Source organism: Lagenorhynchus albirostris, chromosome X, assembly GCF_949774975.1.
Source record: "Lagenorhynchus albirostris chromosome X, mLagAlb1.1, whole genome shotgun sequence".
Lineage (NCBI taxonomy): Eukaryota > Metazoa > Chordata > Mammalia > Artiodactyla > Delphinidae > Lagenorhynchus > Lagenorhynchus albirostris.
In genome coordinates, this window is record NC_083116.1 from 73,542,671 (window position 1) to 73,564,142 (window position 21,472).

Sequence of the window (21,472 nt, forward strand, 5' to 3'; positions counted from 1 at the left end):
GTCCCGGAAGCTGCTAAACGTCCTTCGGGGCACAAAGGAGTATGGGGCCCAGCGTGCCATAGTGCTGAGGTAAGGATTCTCTGCTTCTGGAGTTCTGGGACCAAGCAACTTGTCAGCATCTCCCCCACCTGCCCTCCACAAATTCAAGTATCTTCATTGGTTCTACTGACTTTTGACTTCTGTAATTTGTGCACATTGTAAACCATTCCAACAATGCCCAAGTGTTTAAAGTATTAAGTAAAAGCCATGCCTCCTCCCTTTATCCTAACTCCCCAGAGATAAATTGTTGTTACTGTAACTTTTAGCACACAGCTTGAACTGCACAAGCAGAAAACAACTTCATTTTCCCCCTCAACTCTCTCTGTGACCCATTTCTCCTCTGCTTCTTAGGTGAAATCTCTGAAAGATCCATACATTTTTCAGTCATTTTCAGAGAATTAAAAAAAAAAACAAAAACTCCTCCAATTACTCTCAGGAATTAACATATCCAGTTCAGTGTTACAGATGAAACCCCAAACTTCACTAAAAGTTGAAGCTTTTCCCCTCTCCTCCTCTGGGCCTGTCAGGCCCAGAAGCAAGGCCGCCACAGGTGACAGGGGGGTGCTCTCTTGTCCCTCCTAACTGGTTGCAGAGTAAGCCCCTGTAAGGGAGCATCATGATTTCCTTAACCAGTTTCCTACTGATGGGCACTGAGGTTGTTTACAGTTGTTTTACTCTTAAAAACAATGCTGTGACAACCTTGCACATATGTCTATCTGTACACACTTGTTATGTCTTTAGGATAAATTTCTGGAAGTCAACGTGCCAAGATATGCATATTTAAAAGAGTGGAATATATTTCCAGGTTGTTCTCCACAGCAATTATATCAACCTATCAGTTTATACTCCCACCAGCAGCAGAGTATGAGAGGGGCCATTAAGGGTCTGGGTCTGTATTTCTATCTCTCTCCTTCTCTCTCTTTCTCTCCCTCTCTCTCTCCTATAACACAGTGCCTGGCACATGTGAATCAGGCTAGGCTGACATTACTGAATGAATGGGTGTTGGGAGAGTTAGCTGGGCATCTTGAAGCCCGTGAGGAAGGTGCAAATCTTTCTCTCAAGCTTCTTCCTCCTTCTTCAGCCCCTTCACAATCACTTCCTACTCCTTACCCACCCCCACCCCTCACAGTTCAGTAGATCCTAGGTCCTGAATTGCTCTTGGATCTGTCATCTCCTCTCTGTCCGTGACCAATGCTAGAATTCAGGCCTCACCATCTCTTGCCTGGAAGAGTTCCTTGCTGGTCTCCCTAGCTCCAGTTTTGCCATCTCTGATCCATTCTTTCTTCTTAATTTTAGATTTAAAAAAAATATTTATGGATTTATTGGGCTGTGTCGGGTCTTAGTTGCGGCACGCAGGCTCTTTGTTGTGGCACACGGGCTTCTTCCTATTTGTGGCACGTGGGCTTCTGAGTGTGAGGGCTCAGTAGTTGCAGTGCACGGGCTTAGTTGCCCCGCGGCATGTGGGATCTTAGTTCCCCGACCAGGGATTGAACCCAAGTCCCCTGCATTGGAAGGCGGATTCTTAACCACTGGACCACCAGAGAAGTCCCTCTGATCCATTCTTGACACCTCCAGAGTGAAAGTCCTAAAATGCCATCTGGTCAGTTCCTCCCCTCTCCTCCGGAGGCTGGCTGCCTATGGCCCACTCCATGGGGCAGGCTGTGGTCTCTTTTCTCCCCACTCCTGTCTCATCGACTGGGGGGCTTCGCCTTTTCCCCGACACTCCAGTCATATGATGCCCACCGGCCTCAAGCCCAGCACGGTTTGGCTCTTTGCCCATTTGGTTGTCTCTGCCTGGTCCCTTCTCCTCTTCTTTTCCTGTCATCAGGGGGGAAGTGGCCATTCGTTGGTTTGTGGCTCCGCAGCCTCCATTCCTCTCCCTTCCTTAGACCCCTGTTTGCTTTAAGCGAATCGTCTCTGCCTCGTTTGGGGTAAGGTTGGTGAAACAGCAAATCCATGCGTCTGCCTCCTGCCATGGAAGCCAAAGGCACATAGTCTTCCTATCCCCGGCCCAGGCTAGCCACAGGCAGGCATAGGACTAAGCTTGGTCACTGGACACTCTCTTTGGACTTTGAATCTGGAGCCGGCAGTATGAGAATAGAGGGAACAGCCCTCATCCGTTTCAGCAGCACACCTTCCCAACCCCTCCCTCAGTGCTGCCTTTGCTTACATCTATTTCCAAATCTGGTTCTCCAGCCTTTCCCTTGATGTTGTAAGCTCCCTATAGATAACCCCCCAACCCCACAAATTCCCTTTTCTCTTCAGTTAGTCAGAGATGATTTCTGTTGTTCACAACCAAAATTTCTGATAGGAAGCCCAGATCAAATGTCCCTTCCTCTGTGACGCATTCCCTGTTCCTGCACAAGCATACTTTTCTGTATGTTCCCATAGCATCCTGTGCAAAGTGCAGCTCATACCGGGGTATTTTTTCCATCCCTTCCACTAGTGTAGGAACTCATTTTGGTTCCATTCTTGTGAGCTCAGGACTCTAGCTCAGTGCCTGGTTTGGAGTCGAACATTCAAGAACTAAACTAATGGACTGGTAGCTCTGCCTTCCCCCCATCTGGTGGCCTCAGTGGCTTTGACAGACTCTTGTCCTGCCACAAAAATGATGACTCCCTTGTGAGGCTGGCTGGTAATAACATGGGCTGATTTCTGTTCGGGACACTCATCCTGTCTGTGCCATGGAGGATGGGGAGGGAGGAGGAAGGGAAACAGGGCGGAGGCGGGGAGGTTGTTGTTGGAGCAGCTTAGGTAGAACATGATGGCGAGCGGAGTTAGATGGTTGCAGTAGGAAGGGAGAGAGGAAGAGGCTGACTGGAGAGATCATGAACTGAGCATTAGAAGTGAATATGAAACTCAATTGTTGTTGGTAATTCTCACAGCAAAAGCTGGGCATTTGTGATGGCTTCCCTCAGAAGGAGGTGGCAGGGGAGCATGTGTGTGCGCGTGTGTGTATGCATGGGGGATTGTTAGGGGAGGGTGTTGCACCGGCTCCAGCATCCCCCTCCCACTCGCAACCATGCAGGCTGCCTGGCCTGTTTTCTAAAGAGCTTCCCCAAGCAGCAGGGAAGAGAGGAGAAGGGGGGCCAGCCATGCACACTGTTCAGCAGAGGTGAGCTGAGGAGTCCTCCAGTGCCCCTCCCTCCAGCCACTACAGGCTGCCAGGTACCTTGTTTGTGATGAAAGCTTTTAAAAACCCATGGGCATGGATAGTCATGCATTCATTTTTGTTCATTTAACTAATACTCACTGAGCCCAGAGCACGCAATGGAGGGCAAAGCCCGCCATGGACCCTGCTCTCAAGAAGCTCCAGAGCTGGCGGGGGAGAAGATGCGTAATCAGGCAATTAGGAACCAGTGTGAGCGGGAGGTAAGCACTGGTTGCTATGGGAACACGAGGAGAGGCCACAGCTGCTGCTCTTCTCCGAAGAGTGGTGGCAGGCAAAAAAGGAGGCATGAAGCAGGCAGATCTGCTTGCCAGGCCCAAGTCTGCATGGCCCAGCACCTAGTGCAGGACAAAATCGGGCATGACAAAATCGGGCATGACAAAATCTGTTACTTCTCTGCGCCTCCATCACTTCACCTAAGAAATGAGAAGGGGGAGCGTGATACCAAGGCCACATAAGACCCTGTATATCTGTGCCTGCCCCCCAGTAGGTCTACAACACAAGGTAGCTGCTGGGAAATTTTTTTCAAGAAATATTTGTGGGTTGAAAGTTTCTGGGCTACTAGACACCAGAAGTAGAGCTGTGAACAAGATAAACAAAGCCTCTGCCCTCACAGAGCTCATAGGAATTTGAGAGGAGAGACAGCTATAAAAAAAAAAAGGTGGCACAAATAATTACTATTGTGATGGGTAATGTGATGCTACAAGGGTGGTTCAGAGTAGGAACTGGCCCATGATAGGGGGCCAGGAGGAAAGGCTTCCTGGAAGAGGTGGCATTTCAGCTCAAGTCAGAAGGAAGAGTTAGTCAGCAAAGAGATAGGAAACTGCATTCCGAGTGTGGTGAATAACAAGTGTGCAGGTGCTGAAGCAACGGGGAGTCTGGTGTGTTCTAGGCCAGGAAAGGGGGTTAGTGGAAAGTGGAGTGGGGAGACACAACAGAGGCGGGAAGAGGGGAGGCTGGAAAGATAGACAAGACACCAAGGAAGCCAAGCCTGTAGGCCATGGTGAGGAGTTCACATTGAATCCTAGGATGACCCCCAAGTCTCAATGTTACTCTGACTCCCACAGCCGATCAACTCACCTGTCAGTGCCTGAGGCAGGGCTGAGTTCACGGGGCTTTACTCAGAGATGACCTGTAGAAGATTCCGGAATATGAGAGCTGTCAGAGCCCTTGGAGAGCATTTAGGTCCAAACTCTCATCGTGCAGATGGGAACACTGAGGCTCAGAGAGGAAGAAGACTTGTTCAGGGTCGCATGGCAAGCAGGGTTATCAGGCCCGGAACTAGAGCCCAGTTTAAGAGGCCAGCCAGTGCCTCGCGCCTCTGTGGAAACGTGAAGGTGGCCTTTTTCACTTGTTTTTTGGAGGTGCCGCTTTCTCTCCCTCTCAGGGCAACCAGCAATGTTTACAGCCTTGTTTCTGCACTTCCCCTAGTGTTCTCTTCAAAGAGGCACATTTTCCATAACCTTGGCCCCCATTTGCTTATCCTCCACCCTTCTACTGTGAAGGGAGAAGCCAGGGGCAGGGCTAGGTTCACAGGCAGGGCCCAAAGAAGCTCTTCCCATGCCAGCCATTGGTCCGTCTTCCAGGCTCACCCTGTCTCCTGCCCTTGCCACTCCCCCAGTCATGTTCTGTGGGCAAAGCTCTCCCTGCTGACATGGCCCCAGCACTTCCTCACCACACACACACTGGCAGAGTTGCCATAGGCTTCAGCCGTCATCTAATACAATCTCTCCATTGCTGAAGTGGGAAGAGTGAGGTCAGAGGAGGGGAAGTTCCGAGTTCTTGCCTGAACTGACTGTGTTCTGGCCTGTTGACTCTGCCCAGCCCTCTCTCCAGCCCTCCCCCACCCTGGCCAACTCCCACCATCACCAGCTGCTCCCTTCTCTCCTTGTGGATAGAAGCACAGAGGCACTCAGGGTTGAGGGGAAACCCTATGGAAAGACAGTGGCCCAGTGCTGCCTGAGTTGAGGCTGTAGGTGAGGGGTGAGGGGAACCTGTTCTCTGCCTCTGTAGCTTAGCCAGCATCCCAGCCCAGTGAGCCCTCTCCACTCACTCCCTGCAGCTCAGGGCCAGGAGCCCAGCCATGGATCCAGTAAGCGGCTCTAGGCCTCCACCAGGAAACTCCTTACCTGGGCCTCCCTTTTAGTTAGGAACCGAGGCCCCCGCATTCCTCTCACCTTAGGCCTGGAAGTAGCTGGCTTTGGAGTCGACAGTCCCAGTTCTAAATTCTGGCTTGGCCACCTCTAGCCTTAGACAAAGCCCTTACAATCGCTGAGCCTCAGCTTCTCCATCTAAACATAAGAATTGCTACCTCACCAGCTCGCTCTGAAGATACACTGAGAGAGTAGAAGTAAAGTATCTGGCTTATGATAGGTATTTGACAAATGTTAGTCCCCTCCCCACACTCTGGGCTTGCCCCTCCAGCCCCACTCCCAGTAAGCTCTGCCTGATTCCTGCCAGAGATCCTTGGGGGTAAGGCTGGGACCAGATCTTGGCAAGAGCTTCCTGGCTCTGGGGAGAAGAGAAGGGAGCTGTGTCCCACGGTAGACAGCCCTAATCCCTGAAACTCAGCAGGCGGCACGCAAAGGGAAGCTGAGCCAGGGGAAAAGATGAAGGGCGGGGGCAACTGGAGGGAAAGAGGAGGAGGCAGGTGGCTTTGGAGCCTGTGGAAAGTCAGGACAGCCGGGAGAGGGCCAGGCAGCATGGGGTCCCAGCCGCTGGTCCAGGCGGTGCCAGGTGGTTGGGAGAGACAAAGGAGGAGGCCGCTGGGCTACAGGCTGCTTCGACATCTCTCGATGGCAACTCCTCTTTGCTCATCCCAGGGCACAGGACCTTGGGACCCTCCAGGCTCTAGCAGGCAACTCAGTCCAGCCACATCCAGCTCCAGATGGCTGGCCCTCCCCACATCCCTGCTCTGTCCCTACTTCCTTGAGCTAGGTCCAGAGTTCACTGCCCTCATTCTCTACCTCCACAAACCAAACCCCTGATCCCATCTCCCACTGGGTTCCCTTTTGATCCCTTATTCCCCGCAACTCAGAGGCCCCCAAAACATCTCTGACTTAGATTTTACCAGTTATTCCTCACAAGAAATTCCCCTCTGTCTCCAAAGTCATCAGCATTAGTTGCCACAAAGAGGCCTTTACTTTTGGGTTCCAGGCTCTGGATGAAATGTACCCACTAGCTCACCTGCCCCCCTTGCAACCAGGAGCACCCCTCAGAGAGATGCCGAGCAGGGGTCAGGGAAGTCTGGGGCCGGGAATGGGCTTCAGTCTCTGACTAGGGTGAGGACTGAGTCTGTGGCCAGGATCAGAACTGAATCTGTATCTGGGCTCGAGGCTGAGTTTGTGACCAGGTTTAGGGATTTATGTTTCTTTTGGTTGTAAGCAACAGAAGTCAACTCTGGCTACCTTGGGCAAAAAGTAAGACTGTCAAAGATATTGGGCTGGTTTTCAGAGTTGATTGATGTGAACATGACTCCACTCCAATCTCCCCAGTCTCTGCGTGTCTCTTGTGAGTTTCACATCCACAGGAGAAAAGTGGATCTGCTCCAGGATCAGTCAAGTGAGCCATGCTGTAGGCCACACCTTGCTGGTGGAAACAGGAAGAGTTCCAGTCTTTGGGAAAAACAATCTGGTACCATCCACTAAAATTAAAAAACATATATCATTTGACCTAACAATTCTATTTCTGGGACACCATTCCATGGAAATGAAAGCCCTGGCACCTAAGGACCTATACGTACAGAGATGTGTGTTGAAGCATTGATCATAGCATTTAAGAAACTTGAAAATCATAATTATTTATCAGTAGGTTGATGGTCGAATAGATTATGGTATATCCACATCATGAAACACTAGGCAGCCATTGAAGGTTAGTAATTAGAGTCATACCAATCGATTTCGGGGAGTGTTATTGAGTGAGAACAGCAAGAAGTGATAGAATGAAATTAGAACACTACCTAACACCATATACAAAAATAAACTCCAAATGGATTAAAGACTTAAATGTAAGAGCAGACACTATAAAACTCTTAGAGGAAAACATAGGAAAAACACTCTTTGACATAAACCACAGCAAGATCTTTTTTGACCCACCTCCTAGAGTAACGGAAATAAAAACAAAAAATAAATAAATGGGACTTAATTAAACTTGAAAGCTTTTGCACAGCAAAGGAAACCATAAACAAGACAAAAAGACAACCCTCAGAACTGGAGAAAATATTTGCAAATGAAACAACAGACAAAGGATTAATCTCCAAAATATACAAATAGCTCATGGAGCTCAATATCAAAAAAAACAAACAATCCAGTTAAAAAATGGGCAGAAGACCTAAATAGACATTTCACCAAAGAAGACATACAGATGGCCAAGAGGCACATGAAAAGATGCTCAACATCACTAATTATTAGAGAAATGCAAATCAAACCTGCAATGAGGTATCACCTCACACCAGTCAGAATGGCCATCATCAAAAAATCTAGAAACAATAAATGCTGGAAAGGGTGTGATGAAAAGGGAACCCTCCTGCACCGTTGGTGGGAATGTAAATTGATACAACCACTATGGAAAACAGTATGGAGGTTCCTTAAAAATAAAGATAGAACTAACATATGACCCAGCAATCCCACTACTGGGCACATATCCTGAGAAAACCATAATTCAAAAAGAGACATGTACCACAATGTTCATTGCAAGTACTATTTACAATAGCTAGGACGTAGAACCAACCTAAATGTCCATCGACAGATGAATGAATAAAGAAGATGTGGCATACATATACAATGGAACATTACTCAGCCATAAAAAGAAACGAAATTGAGTTATTTGTAGTGAGGTGGATGGACCTAGAGTCTGTCCTACAGAGTGAAGTAAGTCATAAAGAGAAAAACAAATACCGTATGCTAACACATATATATGGAAACCAAAAAAAAACCCCAAAGAAACCCCCCAAAAAACTGATGAACCTAGCTTCAGGATAGGAATAAAGAGGTAGACATAGAGAATGGACTTGAGGACATGGAGTGGGAGGGCGAAGCTGGGGTGAAGTGAGAGTAGCATGGACATATATACACTACCGAATGTAAAATAGTTGGCTAGTGGGAAGCAGCAGCATAGCACAGGGAGATCGGCTCGGTGCTTTGTGATGACCTAGAGGGGTGGGATAGGGAGGATGGGAGGGAGGCTCAAGAGGGAGGGGAGGGTCTCGGCGGCAGAAGCGAGATGACGAAGGGAACGTCCTCGTTTGGAAAGCGTCGGAATAAGACGCACACGTTGTGCCGCCTCTGTGGCTCTAAGGCCTACCACCTTCAGAAGTCGACCTGTGGTAAATGTGGCTACCCTGCCAAGCGGAAGAGGAAGTATAACTGGAGTGCTAAAGCTAAAAGACGAAATACCACCGGGACTGGTCGAATGAGGCACCTAAAAATTGTATACAGCAGAATCAGGCATGGATTCCGTGAAGGAACAACACCTAAACCCAAGAGGGCAGCTGTTGCAGCATCCAGTTCATCTTAAGGATTTCAATTATTAGTCATGCAATAAATGTTCTGGTTTAAAAAAAAAAAAAGAGGGAGGGGATAGGGACGTGCGTGTATGCGTATAACTGATTTGCTTTGTTGTGCAAAAGAAACTAACACAGTATTGTGAAGCAATTATACTCCAATAAAGATCTATTAAAAAAAAGTGATGATATATATGATCTCATTTTAATAAAAAAGGGCAAATAAAAACCCACACATGTATTGCACATGTATATATATATATACATAAGTGTACATATATCTGTATATGATTATACAAGTATGAAAAAATGAAATAATGAATACTAGGTTATTGATATAGGTTATGGGGAGCAGTGATATAGACAGAGAAGGGAGATAAGTAAAACTAAAAAGAAGAAAAGACTATAATTTTACAAAATATGCACATAGGATTCTTTATGATTGTATCTAAAATTATATACCTATTTGTGTATAATTATAAAGATGTTACCTTAAAAGATTTTAAAGAAGAGATGAATAAAAATATACCAGAACAAAATTCTTTTCAAAAGAAAATTGGGTAACAGGATCACTGACAAGATTGACTTTAACACCAAAAGTATTATTAGAATCAAGGAGATTCATTTCTCAGTGATCAAATGAACAATTCTCTGGAAGATGGAACAATCCTTAAACTACGTACCCTCTATGTGTTTGAAAAGTATATATAAATGCTATTATGCTGTGAATATCTTCTGACATCTTTTTTTTCATTCAATATTATCAGATGTATCCATTGTGATACATGTAGACTTAGATTCTGCACCTTAGTTGCTCTATAGTAAGTATTCTACCATAATAATTATTCATTTCTCTTTTGATAAAGATTTAGGTTCTTTCTGTTCTTTTACTATTAAAAACAATGCTGCAATGAATAGAATTGCACATATTTCATTTCAAATCATGTGCAAGCATATTTGTAAGTGAATTCCTAGAAGTAGACTTTCTGGGTCAAAAACTATATGCATTAGTAATTTTGATAGATACTGTCAACTTGCCAACTAAGAGACTCCACCAGTTTACTTACCCTCACCCCAGAAACGTTTGAAGGTTCCTGAAGCTCCACGCCCTCCACCACACAGTGTTTACAAGCTTTTTCATATTGGTCAGTCTCACAGGTGAAATGGTATCTCATTTTATTTTTATGAGTGAACATCTTCTTGTGTGTTTCAATGGCATTTGTATTTCCTTTCCAATAAAATGTCTATTTGTATCCTTTGCTCATTTTAACGTTGGTTTGTGGGTCATTTATTGATTTATAGGAGCTCTTCATGTATTTGGGAAATGAGCCCTTTGTGAAATTCGCAGAAAATATTTCCCCCAGGTTTTCATTTATTTTTAAATGTCCTTAGAATTGTTGATTTATAGACTTTTTTTTTTGCCTGCCAGAACATTTTGTTTTTGTGAAGTTGAAACTTTCCCTTTTTTGCTCCTGTACATTTTGTCAACTTATAGAGGTCTTCTCCACTTCAGGCTTATAAAAAACATTCCCCCATAGTTTATTTTAAGTACTTTTATAATTTCATATTTACATTTAAAGAAAACACCAGCTAGAAGATATTTGCAACTGTACAAATATAACTAACGTCTGGTATGCAGAACATAAGTAGAATTCCTAGAAATCAATAATAACAAGACAAACAACCCCAATAGAAAAATGGACAAAATATATGCACAAACAATTCAGAGAGGAAGAAATCTAAGTGGCCAACAAATGTGAAAAGATGTTTAACCTCAATACTAATTTAGGAAAAAGCAAAGTCAAACAACAGTGTTCCATACTCACCTTGACAACAATTTTAAATTATGAAGGTATCAAGAATGGTGGGATGTGGGGAAACACTGATGTGAATAAACTGCAGGTGGAACAATAATTGGTAAAATCCCCTTTGGAAAACAGATTGGCAATATCTACTGAAGTTGAAATGCTCCTGCCCCCTTCTGCCCCAATGACCCCTACCTCCTGGAACTCCTGGCCTTATGTAATCCCTTCCCCTTGAGTGTGGGCCAGACTTAGTAATACACTTTTAATAAATAAAATTTGGTAAACAAGTGTTGGATGTCACTTCTGAGATCTGCCCTGAAGAAATGTTAAAAGTTCTTCAGAAAGAAGAAAAATGATATGGGTCAGAAACTTGGATTTGCATTAAAAAAATAAAAGGGAGGAGGGACTTCCCTGGTGGCACAGTGGTTGAGAGTCTGCCTGCTGATGCAGGAGACACGGGTTCGTGCCCCGGTCCGGGAAGATCCCACATGCCGCGGAGCGGCTGGGCCCGTGAGCCATGGCCGCTGAGCCTGCGCGTCCAGAGCCTATGCTCCACAGCGGGAGAGGCCACAGCAGTGAGGGGACTGCGTACTGCACAAAAAAAAAAAAAAAAAAAAAGGGGGGGGAGGAGTTTTTGAGAAGGAATAAATGAAGTTATAAATAAAATCTTTCCATATTCTTATTCTAACTAATCCAATGAATAGCAGTTTCACCAAAAAATAATAACAACAATGTATTGGATGATTATAGCTTATGGATAAGGGAATGATAGCAATGTTATAAGGGACAGGAGAAAGGAATTGGAAATATTCTGTTATAAGGTGCCTGCACTACCCATGGAGTAGTATAGTGTCATTTGAAAGTGGGCTTGGATCAGTTGTAAACATATACTGCCAACTCCAGGGCAACCATTAAAAAATGTAAACATAAGAAATATGGTTGAAATTTGAAGAGAAGAGAGAAAATAGAATCATATAAAATGCTCAATTAGAAGTCAGAGAAGGCAGAAAAAGAATGGAAGACTCTCCCCACAAACAAGAGAGAAACAAAGAACAAAGGCAATGAATAGGAAACAGTTACAAACGTGGTACATATTAATCCAACTATTTCAACAATCACTTTAAATGTGAGTGGTCTAACTATACCAATTAAAAGGCAGAGACTATCAGAATGTATTTTTTTAAAAAGGCCCAACTATATGTTGTCTGCAAGAAACCTATTTTAAACATAAAGACACAGATTAAATGTAAATTAAAGAGAAAGATATACATGCTAACATTAATAAGAAGAACACTGGAGTAGCTATGTTAATTCCAGACAAATCAGGTCTCAGGACATGGAAAATTATCAGGTATAAATACGGATATTACATAATGATAAAAGGGGTCAATTTGCCAAAAAGACATAACAATCCTTAATGTGTATGTGCCTGACAACAGAGCATCAAAATACGTGAGGCAAAAACTGGTAGGACCACAAGGAAAAATAGATGAATCCACTATTATAGTTGAAGACTTCAACACCCCTCTATCAGTAATTGACGGAACCAGCAGGCAGAAAATCAGTAAGGACATAGTTGAACCGAATTGCATCGTCAATCACCTGGATCTAATTGACATTTATAGACTACTTCATCCAACAACAGCAGAATACACATTCTTCTCAAGCTCACATGGAACATTCACGAAGATAGACCACATCCTGGGTGATAAAACACACCTTAACAAATTTAAAAGACAACAAATTTAAAAGTCTAGACATCATACGAAGTGTGTTCTCAGACCACAGCAGAATTAAATTAGAAATCAATAACAGAGAGATAGCTGGAATCTCAAAATATTTGAAGATTAAACAACGTACTTCTAAACAACACATGGGTTCAGAAGAAATCTCAAGAGAAATTTTTCTAAATTTTGAAATAAAATGAAACCAGAACTTATCAAAATTTGTGGGATACATTAAAAGCAGTGCTTAGAGGGAAACTTATAATATTGAATGCATATATTAGAAAAGGAAAAAGATCTAAAATCAATAATCTAAGCTTCCACCTTAGGAAACTACAAAAAGAAGAGCACATTATATCCAAAGTAAGCAGAAGAAAAGAAATAATAAAAGAGCAGAAATAAATGAAATTGGAAACAATAGAGCAATAGAGAATATCAATGAAACAAAAAGCTGATTCTTTGAAAAGATCAGTAAGATTGGTAGATCTCTAGCTAGGCTGACCAAGAATAAAGGAGAGTAGACAAAACTAATATCAGAAATGGAGGAGCCATCACCACTGATCCTGTGGACATTAAAAAGATAATAAAGACATTATGAGCATTTCCATGCCTACAAATTTGATAACTTAGATGGACAAATTCTATGGCTTACTTCTGATAAATAGGATATGGCAAAAGTGTTGGGATGTCACTTCTGAGTTTAAGTCATAAAAGAACGATGTCTTCCATCTTAGGTGCTCTCTGGCTCTCCCTCTCACCAGCTGCCAGGTTGTGAGGAGACTCAGGAAGCCTATGGTTAGGCCCGCATGACAAGGAATTGAAGCCAGAGAGCAACCACATGAGTGAGCTTGGCAGTGAATCTTCTGAGGCCTACCAACAACCGTGTAAAAGAGGTTGGATGTGGACCTCCTACCCCAATTTTGCCTGCATATGAGACTGCAGCCCCGGATGACAGCCTGCGTGCAAATTCATGAGAGACTTTGAGCCAGAGACACCCCAGCTAACCCAGGTATAGATTCCTGACCTGTGAAACTGTGATATAATAAATGTCGGTTGTCTTAAACTGCTAAGTTTTGAGGCAATTTTTTATACAACAATAGTTAACTACTACATACTCTTTGACCCAGAAATTCTACTTCAAAATACATACACTAGAGCAGTTTTTTCTAATCTTTTTCACATCATAGCATATGTTTAAAATGCTAATATGTGTACCAGCTCACTGGGATGAACAGATAGCCTGCTCTTAGCCAAAGGGAACAGCCCCCAGGGCAGCAGCTGCGTGAAGCCAGGCCCATCTTTCTGGAGGGCTAAGGGAATCAATATATTAGAACCCCCATTACTCAGCTGGGAAGGTCTGCCCCAGAGAAACTTTTCAATATGGGCACAAGGAGACATGCCCCAGGATGTTCATTAAATCTTCACTTATAATTGCACAAAACGGGAACAACTCAAGTCCATCAGCAGGCAAAGAGATAAAGAAATTGGATAATTCATGCAACAGAAGTCCGTACAATGATATATTATAGTAATATCATATTGGAAAATAGATACAATCATATTCAGTAGTTAAAATGTATGACCTAGATATAAATGTATCAAATCACTAACAAAAAATAATATTAAATGAAGATTTAAGTTTCAAAAGGCTATATTTATTATACCATTCACATAATGTAAAATACATAAAACAATAATGTATATTGATTACATATATATATATATGTGTGTGTGTAGAAAAAAGAAAAAAACATGCACAAGAAAGAAACTTCTAAATGGTGCTTTTTTGGGAAAAAGAAGTAAGATAAATAGGATAAAGTGAGAGCTTCAACTGTAATATTTTGTTTCAAAAACAGAAGAATCTGAGGATCTGAAGAAAAAATGTGCTTGGTCTGTGTGACAAGTACATGTGGGCAAAAGTACGTTTAATTCTCTGTACTCTTCTGTATGTTTGAAATATTTTAAATAAAAAATACATTATTTCTTGAGTACAAAAATACATATACATTAGATGAGGCTTATTAATTGGGTTGTGGAATCTCTCTATATCCTTGTTTATTTTGCAATCTATTTGCTCTATCTATACCAAAACAAGTGTGGTTAAGTCTTCTACTATAATTGCAGCCTTTCTGATTTCTATAATTCTAACAATATTTGCCTCATATATTTTGAAATTACTTTGTTTGGCATATAAATTTCAGTGACTATATCTTCTCGGTGAATGAAACAACCTGATTTGTTTTCTTTAATGCTTTTTACTTTGAGTTCTTGATTTTTCTGATATTAACGTTGCTACATGTCTCTTTCTTTATCTTTTTTTCTTTCTTTCTAAAATTCCTTCCTTCCCCTCCTTCCATCTTTCCTCCTCTCCCTTCCTTCTTCTTTCTTTCCTTCCTTTCTGCTGGTATTTAACTGGCATATATATTCTATTCCTATTTCTGGTTTAGGTGAAGCATATAAACAGCATATAACTGGATTTCTATTTTTTAACATCTTTATTGGAGTATAATTGCTTTACAATGGTGTGTTAGTTTCTGCTTTATAACAAAGTGAATCAGTTATACATATACATATGTTCCCATATCTCTTCCCTCTTGCGTCTCCCTCCCTCCCACCTTCCCTATCCCAACCCTCTAGGTGGTCACAAAGCACCGAGCTGATCTCCCTGTGCTATGCGCAGCTGCTTCCCACTAGCTATCTATTTTACGTTTGGTAGTGTATATATGTCCATGCCATTCTCTCACTTTGTCGCAGCTTACCCTTCCCCCTCCCCATATCCTCAAGTCCATGCTCTAGTAGGTCTGTGTTATTCCCGTCTCGCCTCTATGTTCTTCATGACCTTTTTTTCCTTAGATTCCATATATATGTGTTAGCATATGGTATTTGTTTTTCTCTTTCTGACGTACTTCACTCTGTATGACAGAATCTAGGTCTGTTCACCTCACTACAAATAACTCAGTTTTGTTCCTTTATATGGCTGAGTAATATTCCATTGTATGTATGTGCCACATCTTCTTTATCCATTCATCTGTTGATGGACACTTAGGCTGCTTCCATGTCCTGGCTATTGTAAATAGAGTTGCAATGATCATTTTGGTACATGACCTTTTTGAATTATAACTGGATTTCTAAAAACTAATTGCTAAAACTAAAATGAGAGTTTGCTTTTTTATTTTTAATGGGAGATGTTAACCCGTAATACATCCTGACATGTTTGGATTTATTTCTGCTCCCCCCTTTTTAAACATACTTTCTTGTTGCCTCCCATCCCATTTCTGCCTTTTGTTAGATTTTTTTCTCTTTGTTCTCTATATTATTTCTTCAACGGTTTGAAAGTTATACATCCTATTTCTATTTTGTTGTTACTTCTAAAATTTCTTGCTCTTCTATTATGCATTTTATTCCCAGTAAAGAACAAAGCTTTGCTACTGTTGTGAACATAGGCAGTCTTTACATTTGACGCAAATATTAGAGATATATGTAAAGTGCAATTAAAAAAAAAAAGATTTCGGAGTTCAGTAAAATTGTATAAATCCAAAAGGCATAGCTATAATATTTTGAAGAGCAATGCAATTACGAAAATGTGAACCCATGCTGTGCTGCAATGATTGATCATTTCTTTTGGACAGAGAACCTCGATTTTGTGATTAACAGCAACAAATTCTACTGTAAACAGTTCAATTTGCTTCAACCACCAGGTTAGACAAAATTCAGCTGACTGCAACCCTAAGTACCGTGATACTTCCACTACAGATCATAACATAGAACATAAGATAAGATATATTAATATCATTACTTTCACATCAGAATGAATCAGAAAGAATTTGCGGATTTCATTTTATTTCAAACAACAACAACCACCCAAAGCCCAGAACAGAAGGGCAAATGACTAAATGTTTAACATTTGTTAAAGCTGGCTGTTGGTTACATTTTTCGCTGTCCTTTTCTGTATCCTTGACGATTTCATCATTTCAAATGAAATAATGTTTTCGAGCCCACCCTGATTTGTCGAGAGCAGCTGCCGCCCCCGCCACATCAAGGGGGCGGGCCGCCGCGACGCTACAATCACTTCCGCCGCCGCAGTCGCGCCCGTCCCGCCGCTGTCTGGAGGGGGAGGAGCTGGAACCCCGGGAGCAGCGGCTCTGGTGGTTGTGGCGGTCGGAGGTCCGAGGGATCTTCTCTTTCCGAGAGCGTGCGGGGGTCGCGACTGGGTGAGTGAAAGGCTGTTTATTTCCTCGATTCCCTCCAGACGTGGCGGTGGGGCGAGTGGCCGGGCGTGGGGCGAGTGGCCGGGCACCGGCGTGAGGATGTGGAGTGGGGGGTGGGGGCTCTAACGAACAGATTTTCGGGCTCGCCCCTCGGGAAGGGGTGGGGCGGACGCGGGACCTGACCGCAGAGGGAGGCCTGTGCCCTCCACCGGCCCGATTTAGGGCTCCATCCTTCATCCCCCGGCCCCTTACGTGTGGCTCGGTCCCAGCTCGGGTGGCTTGAATCGCTATTCGAGAGGGGAGTGGTGGTCGCGGCCCTCTCCGCCTGTCCTCCCCTCTCCTCCTGCCTCCCTTCTTGGCCCCTCTGTGGAGCGATCCGTGGCCTTTCTTTCCCCATTTTGAAGTTGTTTTGATGAATGGTAAATGGTGAAGATTTTTAGGCAAATATATTGTTACCAGGAAAAGAATTGTCAGAAAAATAAATCATTCCCAGGGAAAAACTATAACCCCACACGCCCTTTTCTTTCTCTTTTCCCCCTTGCCTGCTACATCGGTTTGGATCTACCGTTTGAGCCTATAAACGTTTCCCCGTCTCATTATGACATTGCGGACCCCCTCCCATCCCCGTGTCTCGCGTGCGCGCGCAGGGACACATACACGCACATGCCCGCACATACACACATACACGCACATGCGCGCGCGCTCACACGCATGCACAAAAACCTTCCATTGCAGCTGCCTTACCGCCGCCCCCCCATACTCAAGGTTCCTTCGTGTCCCCCTCCCCCACACATGCTTGGACAGACATGCACACACACCCTCTCACACACTGTCACACTCTCCAGTGCCTTCCCCTGAGAGAGACAGAGACAGACTCACACACACACACACACACACACACACACACACACACAGCCTCACACTCTCCAGTGCTTTTCCCTGCCTCTCACCTCCTACCACATACACACCTCCAGAAGCATCCCCCTCCTCCCTCTGCCTCTTCTTGCTCTGGTGAGCACACACACTACATACACACACACACACACACACACACACACACACACACACACACACACACACACACACACACACACACACACACACACCCCTGTGGGCCGCCTTACCCCCTGCCTGCCACTTACACAGATTGCTGGCTCCTCTTTCCTATGCCACTTACATGCATACACACCCACACGCTCTTTTACATACCCCTCTCAGGTGCTCCCTGTCTGCTACCTATGTGCCTAGACAGCCTCCTTCGCTGGTCCCTGCCATGCACACACACTCACATAAATCCTTCTCCAGGGACATCCCCCTCTTCCTGCTCGCCACATCCATGCATAGAGACATTCTTTGATTGCTGGTGCCCACCCGCCTGCCCGCCTGCCATACGCACATCCGTCTCCAGTGCTGTCCCCATATCGATGCATTTGCTCACACTGACCCTTCTCCATTGTTGCCTCCCATTTTGATGAACACACGCACACAAACTCAAGGACACCCCCTGTTCAGTGCCACTGTACCCTTCCTGGCTTGCCACAGGCACATAAACACAGGCATTCCTCCCTAGAGTTCCAGCCATCACACATCGGAACCACATGCACGTTCTGTCTATCGTACGTACACATGCTCCTCTCCCCTGAAGCCACCCCATCCATGCCTGTCATTTTCATACCCACATCCAGAATGGGTCTCATTCTGCCTGACACTCATGCCTCTTCCCAGTGCCACTGTCACCTGCCCTTTCCCCCTACAAATACAGGAGTCTCTCCACTTCATGAGTGCTGGTCCCCCTTCCACCTGCCTGGTCCCCCTTCCACCTGCCCCTCTCCTCCTGACAGACACGTAGACACCCTCGCATACACAGTGATGGTGATCTATATTTTCCACCCCTATTCCAATTTGCATTGCTCCTGTATGTATACAGGACTCAGAAAAATGCAGATACCCCATAAAAAAAAACCCACAGCCGTCTTTCCTCTTCCCATGTTGGCACAATCCCAGTGCTTCACCTATCTTCCCAGCATCTAGTCACCCCTCCCCCGTCTTCCGTCGGATTCTCCCCTGAGTCTGGCTTTCCTACAAACCCAGTTTTGTAATTATTTTGCCAACATTAAAAATGTGTTCCAGGTCTACACCTGACAGTCACTGGAATGCTACTCCAGGCCATAGAAGAAAGTGAAACTAATTTTAAAGCCCCCTTATTCTTTCTGTAACCTGTCTGCTGAAGTGAAAATAAATCTTCCTGCTCCTTTATTCCGAACTGATTTGACCTTCCCATCTCCAAAGCGTGCGCAGGGAGCAGGAGCCTTTCCACTCAAGCCCCAGATGTACTGGAAACCCTCCTAAGTCAGAGCAAATGGGTCAGGAATCTAGCAAGCCTGTATGGCCCAAGCCAGCAGGAGGGTATCAGTCCAATACAGGCAGGAGGTATGGAAGAAGGCATGCTTATGTCAGTTTCAGGCCATCCACGAGCCAGCAGGAAAGGATTTCCGGCCAGAGAAAGACGTCATCCGAAGTCCCAATGCACAGATCAGCCCCCAGTCAAACCACCAAGAGGAGCCGATCACCATTTTCCACCACCCGTCGTAGTTGGGACGACAGCGAGAGCTCGGGAACCAGCCTGAATGTTGATAATGAGGACTACTCCAGGTACCCGCCCAGAGAGTACAGGGCTTCGGGGAGCAGAAGAGGAATGGCTTATGGACATGTTGACTGTTTCGGGGCAGATGATAGTGAGGAGGAGGGGGCTGGGCCTGTTGAGCGAGTGCCAGTGAGAGGGAAAACTGGCAAGTTTAAAGATGATAAGCTGTATGACCCAGAGAAGGGGGCGAGGTCTCTGGCTGGGGTGCCCCCACAGTTCTCTAGTTTTAACCGTGATGTGAGAGAGGAGCTTGACAAGTTAGACCCAGCCGCTACAGCACGGGGCTCTGCTAGCAGAGCTGAGTTCCTGCAGCCAAATAGCATGGCCCCTCAGCCATCTTCTGCTGAAGGCAAGGTGGTCACCAATGGCAACAGCCTGGAGAGGGAGAGACGGGAGCAGAATTTACCTGCGTGTCCCAGCAGGGCTCCTGTGAGTATTTGTGGTGGTGGGGAAAACACCCCAAAGAGTGCAGAGGAGCCGGTGGTGAGGCCCAAAATCAGAAATCTGGCAAGTCCCAACTGCGTGAAACCAAAAATATTTTTTGATACTGATGATGATGATGATATGCCACACAGTACTTCCAGGTGGAGGGAGACTGCCAGCGCTGATGAAGGCCACTCGGATGGCCTGGCAAGAAGAGGCAGAGGCGAGAGTTCAGGTGGCTACCCTGAGCCGAAGTACCCCGAAGACAAAAGGGAAGCCAGGAGTGACCAAGTGAAGCCAGAAAAGGTGCCGAGACGGCGACGAACCATGGCCGACCCTGACTTCTGGACGTACAGTGACGAGTACTACAAATACTTCGAAGAAGACTCTGACAGTGACAAAGAGTGGACTGTGGCTCTGCGTCGCAAGTATCGAGGTCGGGAGCAAAATCTGTCGTCCAGTGGCGAGAGCTGGGAGACCCTGCCAGGAAAAGAAGAGCATGAAGCCGAGCAAGCCAGAGTGAATGCCAGTGCCAGTGCCAGCCCCAGTGCTGGTGCGAGTGCTGGCAGCAGTGGCGGCAATGAACTTGAAGAAGTTCGAGGGCCATCTCTCCAGGAAGAGGAACGGGCAACTACCGAAGAAGGAGAAGTTCCTTGGCTCCAATACAATGAAAACGAGAACAGCAGTGAGGGGGATAATGATTCCGGTCAGGAGTTTCTGCAGCCCAGCGTCTTCATGCTGGACGGCAACAACAACCTTGAAGATGACTCCAGTGTCAGTGAAGACCTCGAGGTGGATTGGAGCCTCTTCGATGGGTTTGCGGATGGGTTGGGGGTGGCTGAAGCCATTTCCTACGTGGATCCTCAGTTCCTCACGTACATGGCACTTGAAGAACGCCTGGCCCAGGCAATGGAAACTGCCCTGGCGCACTTGGAGTCTCTCGCGGTGGACGTGGAGGTGGCCAATCCACCAGCCAGCAAGGAGAGCATCGACGCTCTTCCCGAGATCCTGGTCACGGAAGATCACAGCGCGGTGGGGCAGGAGATGTGTTGCCCCATCTGTTGCAGTGAATATGTGAAGGGGGAGGTGGCAACGGAGCTGCCGTGCCACCACTATTTCCACAAGCCCTGTGTGTCCATCTGGCTTCAGAAGTCAGGCACTTGCCCCGTGTGCCGCTGCATGTTCCCTCCCCCGCTTTAAGACCAAGGCTCTTTACTCCTGGTCTGATGATTTTCCCCATCTGAAATCCACAATACTGCAGGAGCCCTCTCCAAATTAACCATTGAAGTGAAGTCAATCAGTCGATTAATCTCCACCTGTCGATTCCTTGTGATTATTTCCAGTGTGAAAACGGTTGTGTACGATTGCATTGAAAAAGAAATCATCCTGTGTTTTAGAGGTTAGAAAGGGAAAACTAAACTTTCTAAATGCTACTTGAGATTGCAGTAAAAACATAAATTTTCTAACCTGAACGATGAAATAAGTTGCATTTGTTTTTTTCAGTAGAATATGTTGCTGTTGATTGTAATGTCAAGTTTATCTGTTAAACTTGTCCAAAGGGCATCATCATTTCTGTTGCATGTTATGGGTTAATGTTCCTGTAATTGCAGTGCCGTAAAAGCTTATTAAAATTCTCCTTTTGGTTTTACATGGTATAGTGGAATTGTTTGGTTTTGTCTAAAACGGTGGTACTAAGTGACTTTATAATTGATCTCTTGCATTTGCATCCCAAATAGGGTTTTTTGGTGTTCCCACTAGGAGAAAAACTTTAGTTTCACTGGAAATGCTGACTCCAACAACAGCAATAGTAAGGGTAATTCTTTCTAAGTAGGGGTAGAGTGTATGGTTGTCAGGCTACTAAAGGGGCAAAGGTTGAGTAGAGGATACTCTGTCAGTCTATGAGAAGGAAAGAAACAGTGAGAAAGCATAGTAAAAATAATGATGGTAGGAATACATCCAA

At 44.9% G+C, this 21,472-nt stretch overlaps 2 protein-coding genes across 5 annotated transcripts; both read left to right on the forward strand.

Moving 5' to 3' along the window:
- The first annotated feature begins 8,413 nt into the window (after positions 1–8,413).
- On the forward strand, positions 8,414–8,774 carry LOC132513424 (large ribosomal subunit protein eL37-like). The gene has a single exon (XM_060137780.1). It carries the CDS (start codon positions 8,429–8,431, stop codon positions 8,720–8,722), a length of 294 nt encoding a protein of 97 aa, XP_059993763.1. The 5' UTR covers positions 8,414–8,428; the 3' UTR covers positions 8,723–8,774.
- Positions 8,775–16,329: 7,555 nt separating this feature from the next.
- On the forward strand, positions 16,330–21,165 carry PJA1 (praja ring finger ubiquitin ligase 1). 4 transcript variants are annotated; one of them, XM_060137105.1, is made up of 3 exons: positions 16,380–16,448; positions 18,576–19,097; positions 19,665–21,165. In XM_060137105.1, exons 2-3 carry the CDS (start codon positions 18,805–18,807, stop codon positions 20,710–20,712), a joined length of 1,341 nt encoding a protein of 446 aa, XP_059993088.1. In that variant the 5' UTR covers positions 16,380–16,448; positions 18,576–18,804; the 3' UTR covers positions 20,713–21,165. The 4 variants fall into 4 exon arrangements, with proteins under 4 accessions (XP_059993086.1, XP_059993087.1, XP_059993088.1 ...); XM_060137103.1 differs by having other exon boundaries at positions 16,330–16,448; positions 18,903–21,165; XM_060137104.1 differs by having other exon boundaries at positions 16,337–16,448; positions 18,909–21,165.
- The last annotated feature ends 307 nt before the right edge of the window (positions 21,166–21,472 follow it).